The sequence below is a fragment of the Heptranchias perlo genome, chromosome 27 (genome assembly GCF_035084215.1).
Source record: "Heptranchias perlo isolate sHepPer1 chromosome 27, sHepPer1.hap1, whole genome shotgun sequence".
In the NCBI taxonomy this organism is placed as follows: domain Eukaryota; kingdom Metazoa; phylum Chordata; class Chondrichthyes; order Hexanchiformes; family Hexanchidae; genus Heptranchias; species Heptranchias perlo.
Window position 1 is genome coordinate 19456233 of NC_090351.1, and position 16026 is coordinate 19472258.

The 16026-nt window shown below is 39.8% G+C and overlaps 1 protein-coding gene across 5 annotated transcripts in view; it reads right to left on the reverse strand.

Moving 5' to 3' along the window:
• LOC137344446 (metabotropic glutamate receptor 4-like) overlaps window positions 1-16026 on the reverse strand; it is a 922939-nt gene that overhangs the window by 305392 nt on the left and 601521 nt on the right. Inside the window, exon 8 of one of the 5 annotated variants that reach the window (XM_068007421.1) lies at window positions 4892-5243. The exons of the other annotated variants lie outside the window; for them this stretch is intronic. Coding sequence (XP_067863522.1) covers window positions 5233-5243 — 11 coding nt within the window. The 3' untranslated portion in view covers window positions 4892-5232. Of the gene's footprint in view, window positions 1-4891; window positions 5244-16026 lie in introns of those variants that run through there. 5 annotated transcript variants of the gene reach the window in all.

Below are 16026 nucleotides of genomic sequence, written 5' to 3' on the forward strand. Positions count from 1 at the left end.
GCAGTTGTAAGTGACCTGGGGGACAGTTTTTCCCGAGCAGTAGATTGAAGGAAGTGGACGTGGAAGGGGTAGGGGGATGTGGTTGGTGAGGGATACAAATAAGTGGCTGGAGATGTCCTTCGCAGCGATCAAGACCACAGGAGTAGAGAGCACACAGGAGATGGGAAGATCCAGGGGTTGGCCATGAATATGGGTAGGAGGGTTTATATGTAAGGAGAGATTTAGGGAGGACAGGATGGTGGTGAATTGAAAGGAAAGAGGGTAAGGGGAGCTGAGATGGAGGAAAGGGAGTCACTCAGTGTAGAGGCTGAGGGACAAAAAGGAGGAGGATATCTCGTGGACAAACTTGGGGTTGGGCTTGGGGAGGGGGGGAATGGTAGATAACGAGAATTTTAAAGGAGAGATAAAATGGGTGGAACAGCATAAGGTGATCGCAAGGGGAGAAAGTACTGGAAGGGTAGGGGAATAGACTAAGGTGTGACTTGATGAGCCATGCCACTAACGCCACGGTTTGGGTGCGTCAAGTAGTGGAATGTATAGCCAGGCAGGCAGGATTTGCAAAGGTGCAAGGCATCGCCACCAGTGAGCCAAATTTCAGTCAAAGCCAGAATGTCATTACAATAATCCTCAATAAAATGTGAGTGAGATAGGAAGGAGGCGGTGAGATTGGGGCCCTGTGAGCACACTGGGTGAGAAAGTCAGTGAGAGAGGAGGATGGGTCAGATGGAGTTGCTGCTCATAAGGAGACAGCGAGTGGTGCCTTGATGGGTTCTTCAGAGAATATCTAGAGAAGCAGAGAGGATAGTTGTGGAATTATTTAAGGGGGATTTAAGTCTGGGATGGTGGCAGGAGAGTTGGAAGGCAGAGGACTAATGGTGAGCTGGAGTAGAGATTGGGAGGTGGGGCAAAGTACCTGAGAGGGGAGAAATAAAAGGTGGCATGGCTGAGTGACAGAAAGGGGAGGAGAGAGGAGGGAAGGTCCTGAGAGGGGCCAAGAGAAAAAAAAGGGAGGTAGAAGCAATAGGCTAAGGTCTGGAGTGGTAGCCAAAATGCATATGCAAGTAGACACTGAGGGAGATTGGGTTACATAGACCTGGCATGTGTGGATTTATCAGGAGAGACATCCTGGTAAATCCACACTTTAGCTTCTCAGCAATTAGTACCACAGCACTGGGGTGTACCTTGTGGTCATCAATTTTGCATGGATCTTGTGTTCAACATCCAGGTCATTCAACGTTACAAAGGTTGAGAGTAACCCCTGCTGACTTTATATCCAAACATTCTATTAGCATCTCTTCATTGCTGCGGCGCATTTTCTAGACATTGAAAGTGATACATTGACTATTATTCCGAGGTCCCTTTCTAAACCTGCATGTGTTAAATGAATTCTATTCATCATACATTTATATTAGCCCCGATTTTAACACAAGACGGGAGGCAGGGGGCAAGGAAGGACAGCAAACCACCTGGACCTCGGCAGTGAGAGGCGGGGGGAAATTTTCATTCCTGTGCCTCATCTGTATAGGCCCAGCCTGTCTCCCACCCAAACCTGGCAGCAAGTGGCAGCTGGCCAGTTGGTGAGAGTACATTGTCGGGCGACAGGAGGACAGTGCTGAGGACCTGAAGGAATGATCCCCAGCACTCAGGTAAATGGTTGGGAGGGGATTGAAGAGGTCCACACAGTTGTAGGGTTGGGGGGGGGGCGGGGAACAGGGGGAAGCCAGGAGGAAGGGGAAGCGTAGCTTTTCCTTGTGGGGCCCGAGGAGCACTCGTACTTCTCCTGGACCCAGAAGGAAAGTAAAAAAAAAAACGAAAATCCACTCACCTTTTTGGGCCTCTTCTGGCTCTGGCTCCTCTTCCTGCTCGGCTGGCCTGATGGGGAAACCACAACGACTAGACTGCGCAGTCCTCCAGTTAATATTGCAGTAAGGCTCCAATGATATCATCAGAGCCCAATCTGCATATTCAAAGAAGGACCCTGCTGCCTTCCGGTGGATGGCCCTCTCACCTGCTCAGAAGATCAGGTTAAGATCGGAACCCGGGGGGTGACAGGCGGGCTTAGTGTCGGTAAGTCCCACGGGCCGTTCGAACTGCCAGCCCGGTTTCCATTGGGCAGGCAGGGTTTAAAATTGATCCTACAGTGCATAATTTTTTGACGTTATGCACTACTATACATTTCATCAAATTACAAGTGTCAGCCTTGACTCAGTGGTCACACTCTCGCCTCATGCCTTCAAGTCCCACTCCAGAGACTTGAGCACAAAATCTAGGCTGACACTTCAATGCAGTACAGAGGGAATGCTGCACTGTCAGAGGTGTCGTCCTGCAGATGAGACGTTAAACCAAGGCCCCATCTGCCCTCTCAGGTAGTCTTAAAACACCCCATGCCACTATTTTGAAGAAGAGCAGAGGAGTTCTCCCGCGTCCTGGCCAATATTCATCCCTCAACCAACACCTAAAGCAGATTATCTGGTCATATATTTCATTGCTGTTTGTGGGACCTTGCTGTGCGCAAGGTGGCTGCCAAGTTTCCTACATTGTGACTACACTTCAAAAGTACTTCATTGGCTGTAAAGCACTTTGGGACGCCCTGAGGTCGTGAAAGGTGCTATATAAATGCAACTTTTTCTTTCTTACATAAGCAATCTACATTTTTATAGTCGGCATCTCTTATGTCCCCAGCTCAGCTCAATTCCCATTGTCTCAACAATATAAGCACATTGTGCTCATCATATGCAAAACTGTACTACCAACCCCAATATATTCTCCTGCAATTACTGTGCAATAAAACGGCAGTGATTTCATAGAAGAGATAAGCAAATTTCAGAATGAAAATTGAAAAAAAAAAGTTGTGCTCCTTTGTGCATTTTAACTAATTATTAAAAGCTAATGCATTTTATTGAATAGATCTAATTAACAATTTCACATTTAAGCAGGACAAATTAGTTTACCAATTTAATTCAGCTGGGCACATTATAGCCACAGTTCTGGACAGTGTAGTTAATTGAATCATGCTGTTCTGTTTTCTTTTGCCACAGAGGATAACCAGATTATGAGCTCTTCTTGCTCTGTTAACCTCTCCTCTTGTGCGCAACTTGAAGCTTAATAATTACCTCTCTGTGATACTAAGTCAAACCTAAACAACACTATCAATTGCAATCTACTAACCATGGGAACTGCATCATCACTTTCACATAGATGGCAAAATCAATTACCACAGCTTATATTAAAACCACACTCATGTAAATTTTATTAGTTCAAAATCAACTGTTTACATCACTCCAGTCCAAAGAACATCCATTAACCACTATTCTCTGTGCTTTTATTTTAAAGGATCCGAGGTTTTAGAAAATAAGGCGTAGAGTTCAAAAACAAAAAGGCATTGCTAAGCCTGTAGAAATCATTGATTAGGCCGCTGTTGGAACATTGGCCTGCAGTTTCCTCCACGGGCACAGCCCGAAAGTTGCACCTGAAGCTATGCCCATTTTGCCAATATCAAATTACACCCAAGTATCCTCCCAATCTCATTAGAATATGCTCGATCTTAAAATGGGTGTAAATGGGCATAAATCAGAGGAAATTATCGGAATGCAGAGAAATGTTGAATCCACACCAGTATATTTCTTCTGTGAATCTTAAAATTTATGTTTTAACTCATTTAACCATCATTCATGCACATCAGGCACAGCATGTTTAAGAAACTGCAATTGGGGAAGCTTTTCAATTATTAATGTGACTCATAAATATGTCATAAAAATAACAGAAAATACAGAGCAGGTCACAGTGTGGATAATTTGTTTAAAAAACACTCAAAAATTGCAAATTCAAAAATCAGAAAAATGACTGTGACTAGATTTTCAGGCACAACAGGAAACAATGTTGAGAGACCCCTGAACAAGTGCAATTGGAGGAGACTCACATTTGAGTCAGGGGCATGGCCAGTTTTGTGGGAGGAGGGTTTGATGGACAGATGTCAAAAATCAAGGAGATTTGGGCATATTGTAGTTACGTGTGTAACTCACCTACGCCCAAAATTCCGCAATCTTTCAAGCCACGTATTTTCTTTCATTATCACGAAGACCTGGAAGCTTCTAGAAAAGAGCCATATTTTACTGGTCTGTCTCTTTGGTAAGAAAATTTTGCAAGGCCAGTTACCAAACAAATTTATAATACTACGCAAGGTACAAAAAAAGAGCAACAAAGATGTGTGCAATTTTTCGATGCACTCCATGAGTCCAATAAATTTAATGTCATTATATGAATACGGCAGTGGCAGCTCATCAGCTGAGCAGATGAGGCACTGCCTCATCTAGAATTGTCACAGTCTTCCCTAATCTAAAAACTTCATGAAATAACCAACTATATATTTTTTTATCGTTAAGTTTTATTAATAAGAAACTATGAAAGTTTAATAGAACATTAATTAAATGCTACTAAAGTAAAACACAAGTTAATATTTCATAAGGGAACATGTAGTGCATTCAAACTAAAGACATTGCACATGTGAGAAGGGCCTGTTGCCATGGTAACAAGGTAGCTCAGTTAAGCAACTCATATTTTGCCAAAGAAGGAAGTGTTCAACTGTCTCTGGAGACACAAGTGTTTGTGGGACTTGAGTTAGAAAGTGGCATCAGTTGAGACAAAAGGGTTTTTCTCTTAGATCGCGAGAGGAGAAGGGTTCAATTGTAAAACAAGGCAGGATAGCACCAGCAGTGCAAGTCATAAAGAAAGACTTGAGGCAATTTCAGACCTCCTGGTATGCATATAATAAGTGGTTAACTGGTAGTACACTAAGTAACAGGCTATAAAAAGTGTGCTTCAGGATTACTGTGATATTTATCTACTTTAAAATAACAGTTGAAGCCACTTCATACCATACATTAGTATCAATATATTTGAATTATAAAAATATATACCCCCAATGAAGCTAATAAAGTAGATCATTGATGAAATAACTGTATCTATCTACCTGCAGTTCTTTCAAACCAGTAGTTTACTCTGTAAACTCCATCAGGGAGAGTCAATTTTATTTCGTACAATTAGGAGAAAACTGTCATCAATGCCATGTTTTTTTATACCCCACCCTAACTCTAGATCTCGTGGATAGACTATTCCATTCATTGGGCAGGGTTCCCACTCCTGATCACTATCCAATGGTCCCTGCCGGAGGTACTTGTATGTGGTTGTCAGGTGACGGCAGCTGATGTCTCTTGTGGTTTAAAATAAGCACGTTCACGTCGACGCTAAAATAACAGAGAGAGGAATTTGATTTGAGTGTGCTGTATACATACAATAACATTACCCTTAAATTTCTCAGGCCGCATTGAAATGGAAGATTAAGATTGTAGCAGATAACATTGATTCAAATTGAACTTTGTGGTGTGTTGTTACTCAAGCAAGGTCGACTAGTTGATTGGGAATTCAGATCCCACATAAACTTGAGCGCTTCTGTTGGGTGAATTTGGCTGCTTATATCATCATGGGAAATTGGGAGAGGAGGGAGTGGCAATTTGTGAATCAACTGCTCATACTGCAGTCCTTTTGGCTTATCAAAGAAGAATGTTGATAACTGTTGTGGAAGTTACTAACACACCAATGTTTCATCTCCTTTAATCACTTAAAATGTCACACTCAATCAGTAAAAACATCCCTGATGGGAAGATGATTTGAGGTAACAAGAAAACTAGTGTATGGAGAATCAGAATGCAGAATCTCGTAGAATTTCATCAACGTTTATCAGTATAACTCAAAATTAATTTACTTCAGTGCTAGTTTTAAGCATCAGGTTTGTGATCCAAACTAAAATTTGAGTAAATTGCTTATTTAATAGATTTAAACAGGAAATATATAACAATGTATTTGATTAGCATATTTAGCTACTTAACAACTAGTTTAAAATAAGCCCCAGTCGAGGGAATGTGGCAGTTATAAAGATATAACCGTTGTCTGACCAATAACGGGTGGCTTGAAAAATGTTACAAGACTCTAACAAGGCTAGAAAATTCTCCATCGCCATCTTGCCAGTTGTCAGGGGTAAGTAGCTTTCTAGTTGAGTGAAATGAAAAACAAAGTAAGTTGTCAGCTTTCAAACAACACCAGTGTATTTATTTCCCCATCTGTGATTCTTCCTTGTTCCTTTCTTTGTCTTGTCACCATCTTTCATCTTTATCGGCTTTTGTAGGTCTTCGCTCCTCTCTGCCAACTATTTGACCATATCTGGTATATCTCAATTTTCATTTCCTCAAGTTAATGGTCAAAGGAAGGCAGTTGGTGAGTGTAAAGTTAAATTTAGGTCAGTTCCAAAGAGTTTCAATTGCCAAGCAACAAGTAATGTTTGAGAAGATTTTCACCATATAGCCCAATCTACAAACCACAACAGCAAAGCAAGATTAGTTCTTAAGGAATCTCAAGATTCTGTTTTACTGTTTTTGAGTTCTGACATTCAGGCTTATACTTCTGGTTTCTGCCATGCTCTTCTTACTACAGCTGAGTTTATTTCAAGCATTTTGAACTGTTACATATATACAAGTACATAAGGTGATTTTAAAAACATGAAAAATCAATATTGGACTCAACACTATAGTACTGATAAGAGAATGGAAATTCTAACTGAATTCAGAAAAGATATCAGCCCAGAAATTGCTCACCAAACAACGGGGTACCTCAACGGCGTCCTCTGTCTCTGACGGCGAATCGAAGGAGCAAGTTCACGCATTTGCACATGTGCACTAAAACCTGGAAATCGTGAACTTGCTCCTATTGGTTCGCCGACGATTTGACAGCTGTGAATTAAAGGGGAATCGCACGCTACAATCGTTGAAATCACTGAAAAATCGTGAACTTGCCCATCTGGAACGTAACTACTTACGCCACCAAAAGGTACGCTGAAAAATATCAGGTCTACACTACTTTTTAAAAGCGCAATGACTCTTAATGACTGCTAAACAACTAAAAATTAAATTTTAAAAATGTGGAATGTCATTTTACTCCTCATTGTAATATTTTTTGTTCATTAAAAAAAAAGTTAACTTTTTTTACTTTTAACTTCTGTTCTCTTTACTTTAATTCAATTATTTGCTTTGCTTTTTATAAAAAAAAGTTAAATTTTTATTTAAAATGATGTACAGAACAGTGACTTTAAATGAATGAAGCCTGCTTGTGGGCGTGACATCTCTTCCTGACAGATTCTGTGGGCGGGTCTTCCATTCCCACAGGCTGTCCCATACGAATCAGCTTACGTTGCTGAGAGGATGAATTGACAGTGCACAAGCTCACAAAACTTGAAAATTGAGCAAGTGGATGCCGCAGAGCCTGCAGTAAGTACTTTTGTTCTTTTTATTTGCAGGAGCTGCAGAGAGCCATGCCAAGCCGCTCTGCGCGATTTCCGGCCCATTAAATTAGAACAAACCCAAATATTGAGGTGTACGGCAAACAGAGCATAACTCAAACTGTAATTTGTCAGCATGATACTGCTGAGGTTTGAATGACCTGCACAGTGTTTGAAATAATGAAAGCCAGTCATATGTGTCTTTAAAAAGTGATTTTCTGCCGATTTCTAATGCTGTATATATTTGGAGAAGTGACCAGAACTATAAAATAGGTCAAAATTTGAATTTGACAATCGCTGCCACTGCAAATAATGTTTTAGCCCAATCTTCATTCTAAAATCATTGTCTATGTCCAAAAAACAATTTGCTCACCCCATGTTGTAGTGCCTGGAGGTATTTGTGCACATTGATCCAAAGTGAGATGGGTTGCAATGTAAGCAAATGTTTTTTGTTCCATTTTATCTTAGTGTTGAGAAAATGATGATGATTATTATTAATGTAAACACGGGGGAGATAAACTTTGAAAGAAACTGTGCTAACTGTTCTTTTCAAAATTTGGCCCACCTAAACTGAAATCGAATAAAATGGTGAATTGCTGTTCATGGCACACGATATTATAAGGCCTAAAATGGAAATTTATATCTTAAGAAATACAACTTACCTTCTTGTGCACTCATTCCCACACCAACCCCATCCAAAGGCAAAAAAATGTCCACAAAATCTACTGAGCAGTCAGTAACCTGTTTATTTAATATTCATATTTCATCGTAAAATGATAAAATTCCTATTTCACACTCCGGCAGAAATTGACTGTTTTGATACTAAACTTAATGCCAGAATTTGGAAAGAGAAAGGCCAATATGCGTTCAGCCAGACTATTCTTCAATTGTAACATGAAAACTTGTGCACTTACAGCACTCCATACAAGGTGTATATCACAATCCAGTATTTAATTTCAGGCTCCGACAGTCGTATCAAACTGTACTAGTGGGTATTGAAAATACAATGTACCTGAATGGGCACGTGGTAACTAAGAGGTAGTTTACTTCTGGTTGGAATAAATAATTCAGTCTGACACACAATGTAAATAATGCATATTTTGAAAGCCAGCGCTATGATTCTGCTTGAGGGTGTAACAAAGCCTCATGGTTGTTCTTTTAGGGTTTGAACCTAAAAAATTTGTAATGGGGCTTTTTTGGTAATGTCACTCCCATGGCCCTGAACTCGCTACCATAAGATGTGACCTTGCTTCTGCTGCCCATTTCCATTTGACCCAAAGTTGCAAGTGGAACTCAAAGGTTTGGACGCTTGAAGCAATGAAGCCTACTAACTGAAGAACTTGGCGTTTTTCTTTCTAAATAAACTTATACAAGTTTTGATTGCAGGAAAACTACTAAAAATCATTCCATTCTACTTTCAGCACTGTTTAATAATATTCAGGTCACCATCTAGAGTACGTGAAGGTCGGGTTACATGTGCTGATGATTGATTGGCATCCTGTTTCTGCTCACGCTGGAAACAACAGGAACCTCGTGTGAACAGGGGTCAAATTATGCAATTAAGACCCTGATGACATTTTAATCTCAATCCGTGTTGCTACTGCTAGTTCCTCAACCCACTCACAAACCATGGGACGTTTGGGTTGGGAGGTGACCATTTCCAGCGATATTTAATGGGATCCTTACCTGTAGTCAGGGAAAGCTGGAAGTAGGTTTAGCATTCATTTTTTTTCTGCATTGTTTTGTGCGTTTTCAGCCTTTAAAGGCTTCCATTATTTCATCTCCACACTATTGTGGGTGCTACAAAAAATTCCCTGCTGCTCTTTTCCACTCCCCATGCTTCTACCCCTCCCCTTTAAGGTGCTGCTGCAGGCCTATGGCAATTTCCCATTCTCCGAAATGGCGAGCTGCCTATAAGCAACATGGTTAGCTCGGGCAGCTCACCTAGTCAATGCAAGTGAGGTCTGACCACAAAAATTGATTGAGCTTTCCGCCAACTGAATTTCTTCAAAATTGAGTCATTGGAAAATTGTTGGCTCAGGTCCAAACTGTCCCAGTTCGCTTTCTAAGCCAAGAAAATATGTCCAGGAAAATACTAAATCAACACATGTGAAAAATGGTGGCAACTTATTAAAATTTGCACAAAAGTGGTTCCATGCCAGATCCAAGGCTAAGTCAGAATACAATAAGTGTATACTTTATTGACATAATTAATTATATCTAAAAGCAGCCAATGGGCCATATGTAGCCTGTGAGCATGGCTCATTGACCCCAAAAGGCCCGATGCCTCACTCCCCTACAATCTGCCACTGAAGCAAAGCATCAAATTCAAACAGTAATTTCTAATTCTAACTAAGCTTATGCTTGGGGGTGAGTGCTTTTACGTTTCTAATTGAACAAAATTATTTTTTAATTTAATTCTATAACTTAGCTGAGGGAGTGAGGTGGGGGGACCTTTATGTGATCCATGAAAATAAATATTTGAAAGCTGCAAACTATGTCATCTCACCACAAAACATATTAAAGGAACAAAGCAAGTTATTGTTCCCATCACTAAAATAATCGTGAGTGAGGATTTGCTGTGGTTTTACACAGTAGCTGTTAGAAAGGAATTTTAGACAGGTCATGTTCACTTTAGGATAAATCGGCTGACCCTGTAATTTTGTTTGAGTCCTTAAAACGTCATAATTACTGTAAATTATTTCTCCAGTAGTATGACTTCTATGCTGAGAAGGTATCACCTTCCTCAAAGTAATACTCACATTTATCTATTATTTCTGTAATCCAGTTTACAAAATTATTAACTGGTAATAACAGGTTTCTATCAAGATTATGTATTCAATTGTAACAGATTTGAGGACTGACGACCATATGAGACAATGGGGCAGAAATTGCTTGGAAAAGAACGGAGCTCATCACTGCTCTCCGTTGTTTGTGATGAATTGAAGGAGCAAGTTCCAGCCTTCGCACATGCGCAGTAAAACGCAGAAATCCAGAACCTGCTCCTCCTGGTTTGCCGGCGATATCACAGCTTCGAATTAAAGGGATATCACCGGCTGCAATGAGTGAAATCATTGAAAAAGCGCCAACTTGCTCATCTGCGAAGCTGGAACGTAAGTAATGTCGCCACAAAACAGGTACGCTTAAAATTAACAGATCTAAACAAATTTGAATAGCACGGTAAGCCTTAATAACTGCTAAACAACTAAAAATTAACTTTTAAAAATGTGGAGTCTCATTACTCCTTATTTTACTTGTTCTTGGTCATTAAAAAAAAATAATTAAAAAATTAAACATTATTTTTAACATTTCTCTTCTGTCTCTTTTATTTAATTCGATTATTTCTTACCCTCTCTTTTTCCGCAGTCTATAACTGTTTTACAATGATTTTAATGTTGTACCTTTCACTTCTTGGATTTCACATTCCAAACTTGCAGAAATGGTTTTGCAGCATGTCAAAAATGCAGCAATCTGATTGGTCGAGGGGAGAGAGTAATCCTCTCGCTTCTCCCACGGGATCTAGTTTTGTTTGAACTGACGCTGGGCTATTCTCTGCTTTCTGTTTGAGGAAGTGCCCGAAGTAAAGACTGCGGTAAGTAAGTCATTAATTTAAAACTACGGAGCGGCGGTAACAAGTTACCGAGCAACTTCTGCCCCAATATTTCATAAACTTTTACCAAGGTGTTCATTTATTTATGCCCGCACCTTGAGTCTAGATATTATTGTGCCAAACTAAAAATAAGAAGACATGTTTCTAGAATTAAGAAAATTGAACCCTTGTGAGGTGTATTTTTTTTTAAAGTGCACTCAACGCTCCTCGTATGAAACATAGGAACAGAAGTAGGCCATTTAGCCCCACGAGCATGTTCTACCATTCAATGATATCATGGCTGATCTGTGGCCTAACTCCATATACCCACCTTAGCCCCATATCCCATAACACCTTTGGTTAACAAAAATCTATCAATCTCAGATTTAAAATTAACAATTGAGCTAGCATCAACTGCCATTTGTGGAAGAGAGTTCCAAACTTCTACCACCCTTTGCAGGTAGTAATGTTTCCGAACTTCACTCCTGAAAGTCCTGGCTCTTATTTTTAGGCTACATCCCCCAGTCCTAGACCCCCCCCCAACCAGCAGAAATAGTTTCTCTCTACTTACCCTATAAGTTCCCCTCAATATCTTGAAAACTTCGATCAAATAACCCCTTTAATCTTCTAAATTCCAGGGAATACAACCCTAGTTTGTGTAATCTCTCCTTGTAATTTAACCCTTGGAGTCCAGGTTTCATTCTAGTAAATCTATGCTGCACTCCCTCCAAGGCCAATATATCCTTCCTAAGGTGTGGTTCCCAGAACTGAACACAGTACTCCAGATGTGGTCTAATCAGGGCTTTCTATAGCTGTACCATATCTTCTACCCCCCCCCCCCCCCCACCTTGTTTTCTAGTCCTGTCTAGTGAATGGAGCAGTTATTTACAGTAAAGGTGCTAAAAAAATGCAAGTCTTTCTTTCTTTATTTCTAAAGAGATGGTCACTGTATTAAATTCAAAGGGTATTATCACAGTCACTATTAAAGTATCCTGCCAAACATATTACAAAGCTTGCAAACAGAAATATGTGCAATCACATGATCAGGGGTGCAATTACATCATTAAGTCACATAATTATATTTTTTAGAAGACAAAAGTTTAATTAAAATCTAACACCCTCACCCCAAAAAACTTCACTTGAACATCTTTCACTGCAGCAGACATTTTTTTTATTTTGCTTAGTAAGGTGTCTCACCAATCATGTGAACCATCGCCATGCTTAAGATTCTCCAAACTAAACTACTGAGAAATCCACACAAATACAGTTATTATTTTCCTGATACGGAGTGCACATATTTCCCAGGAGGGACACACACTACATATCCAAGCAGAGAAAACGTTGGTGCAAGTTAGCAGAGCCAAGGCTAAAGAATCCCCAAGTGTGCATATGAATACTGCAGGAGTTCAACTGCCTAAAACTGCAGCTTATCTACCTAGGACTAACCTCGCTATTAGGACAGTGGCTTGCAGGGTTATTTGGATAAGAGTGAGAAGAACTGCAGCAGTCCAGATCCCATCGATGATCCAGGGTATCTAATCAATCATCATCAGTGCCCTAGAATACTCAAGACTTACTTGGTTCAGTCTGCCATAGAGCATCAACATGGTTCCAATTTTCTATGGCCAGAAATGTCATCTTAAAGCCAGCTTGACCCTGAAGTGACCCTGCTTAACTCTTCCTTCTCCCCCAATCAAGAAAAATTATCACCATTTGGTCATTTAACTACTGATGAGCATGGATTTGAGTCTTGCTATGCACATAGCAGCCACGAGGAGTCTCTCCTGCAAAGAGTGTGGTAAATGGGAACGTGGCATAAGTTATGTGAATGCTTTGTCAGCATTCTCCTGCACACAGCATGGCCACACAACCAACAATATTTAACAGTGATCCAATTCCAACATTGTGTACGAGGCTTACTGATTATATACTCCTCAATCTATACTCTCATTTAAGGGCCTATGACTAATCTTCATTACTATTTGCCTTCCAGTCTCTTCCCCGCACCCCTCCCCCAACCCTAGCAACGCCTTTTAGGAATTCGGCATAAATGACATTAATATCTGTCACCCCACCATTCGTTAAGCAACATGTCTAAGAGTCCACTTCCTCTCAGTGAATGGATTAATTGAGGTCTTGTAGCTCTACAACACACAGCACTGTCTTTTGCAACCCCCATACAGATAAATCCCTGCTACAGTCTGGGCTTATTGAAGAGTATTGGCCTTGTAAGCCATTGGCATTAGATGAGAAATTCTTTCCAACATAATTGACGACAAATTTTAGCCATTGGAAAAAGGAGATTGTTTTTGTGTAATGCATATTCTTCCAGATGAATTCAATGCACTCATTCTGCTTCATCTCCCTAAAGACCCTCTTAGCCATTCATTGTGCTGCTTCATAATTTATCTTTGCACTATTCTCAATTCATCTGCAAAAGCTTCCAGCACTGCTTTAAAGACCATCTGCTTTCACCAAACGTACTTCATCCTTTCAGAGCTAATTTAACAGTACCCTGCTTAGTGGATGAGCAGCTAACAGGCTCTAGATTCAGTTTGTTAATGGCTTTGGCTGCAGACACAATGTGCAGTGCCCGTTCCATCACAACGTTATGCTATTGTCCACCATGGCATATTTTGAGCAATTTTTTTTTCTCAGGACAGATTGTTCTTGGCTGTTTCAATAATTACATCTGCCTGAAAACCCCCCTCGGCAGAAGCAATGCCCCTTTATTCCTAATGTGCTTTAACAATGAGTGAAATAGAATCATATTAAGTTCTGCAACAAGTTCATAATTTGGAAGTCAAGTCTATTCACTAAAATTATTAATGTTCCCCTGTGGTCGTACTGGCTTTTGAACATCTAATGACTAATGTATACAATACTCGTGGAGCATAATTAATCTCAATTACTTAACTGCTTGTATTACTTGATATTCACATATTACACCTCTGAGCAAATATCCTGAGAAAGCAACTACTGGACTGAACCATTGTTAAACGATAGATATTAACACTCGACATTCTTACACTAGAAGTGTTATAAATTATTGTAATATAAATGAAAATAAAAATCATATTTTCCTACTATGACATCTTAGTACAAAACCACTTCAATGTGTTTGAACTACAAAAATACTTTTTAATGCACAATTCTTCCCAGTTAAAATGTTGTTGTAAGTGCGAAAGTGGAATATGTTCATAAATCTCTTTCACTCTATGTGCACTTTTTAGCAATTTGAATATTGACTGAACAAGGAACGGATGTCATGCATTCTGTAGTTGTTGCTAATTAATATAGCTATTCATTAGCTAAAATTGGATGTAACAAAAGGCTATTGAATTCACAGCTGCAGAGTAATGAGTTGGCAAGAATACCTGGAAAAGGAAATTTTTTTACCAATTCATGCAGTCCTGCCTGATAACAAACAAAAAGCTTCCTGTATCCTGTGCATGTTCTTAGGTTTCTCTCGTTGTATGTGTCACTATATCCACACACAAGTGAGGAAAACATCAAGAAATACACAGAGCCAGATTTTGATGCAGCAGGGCATCTAACGGCATTTGCCGTTAGTTAGACTTGGCTCTGCACCCATCACCTCAAAAAATTTTTGGCCACAAAGTTGCTGAAAGTGTGAGCTGATAACGGGGCAGCGAGGGAAACAGGGCATCAGGGACCTGAGTGAACAGGGTAAGCGGCAGGGTATCTCCTTAACATATGAGATTTAAGGATTGGGAAATAAACATAGGAAGGACTGAGAAGGAGGGTGGATTAAAGGGGATGAATTCAATGTCAAATCAGGTACAGAAAGAGAAACGAAGAGAGGGAAAGAAAGATTGGATTAAGAGAGAGAGAAAAGATATAGAAAGGAAAAGTAAGAAAAGTAAAATCTCCCTGAAAAATTCAAAACCTGAAAGAATGAGACTCCACACTTGTAATAGTTCATTTTCAGGGCCAGAGATGTTGATTGGTAGTCATTAACACGTATCATGTTGTTAAAAGTGTACTTATGCTACTAATTACTAGCTCTAAATATCTGTGGCGGGTTTAGTTTGTATCCACCGCGCAAATACATTCAACGGCGTGAAGTTCCTGTATTGACGTCGTAGATATGGACTAAATTCGCCACAAACAGTTAGGGCTTGTCCATTCCTGTCTAAGTACCCTTTTAACGACGTGGCAAGTCTTAATTACTGTCAAACGTCCTCTCTGGCACTGAAAATTAACTTTTACAAGTGTGGAGTCTCATTCCTTCAGCTTTTAATTATTGTTGGAGATTTTTTAAAAATTTAAATAACTTTTTTACTTTATCTTTCTGTCTCTTTTCTCTCTCTCTTAATCCGATCTTTCTTCCCCTCTCTTTATTTCTCTTTCTGCACCTGATTTGACATTGAATTAACTATTTTAACTTATTTACTGTTCAGATTCTGTGCTTCTCATTAACGATTCTTCAATCTGATTGGTTAAGGAAATACACAGTTGCTTGCCTTGTTCACACAGGTCCCAGATGCCCTGTTTGGATGTTTGGCTGATGGCAACTTGCTGTGCAAAACCCCAGAGAATCTCTATGAGCAAGTGCAAGTCTAACGAATGGCTGGCACCATTCAGTCACCACTCACAGCAAAATCTGGTGCAATGAAACTTTAAAAAATATATTTTGGTCCAAGGTAATAATGATATTTACAGATTGCCACTCCTTTAAGGTTACTATTACTCCCTCCAAATTCTATGTTTGTACTGTTACTTGAGATTGTTTGGGCCCCAGACTCTTCATGGATACATTAATTCTGATCTGATGCCTGATCCGTCAAGAAGGCAGTAATTATACCATATTTTCCACTAAATATCTTTGCTTTTTTTTCTCCATTATTTGCTCTCCGTGCTCTGTTTATTCATAGCAGTGGGGAGGTGATTTAAAATATATAAATATCAGCAGGAGAAATGGCAGTGTAAATCCCCGTGGATTAGGGGAGTTTTCTGTTTTACTTTCCATATAGATGTGAAGGGGAAGCAAGTGCTTTGATAAAACGAGTCAATTTCTTTAGGTGTGGGAGTGTTTGTCCTGCTGATTTTGCAGAGTTGGTGGGACTGCAAAGCCCAGATATGATTT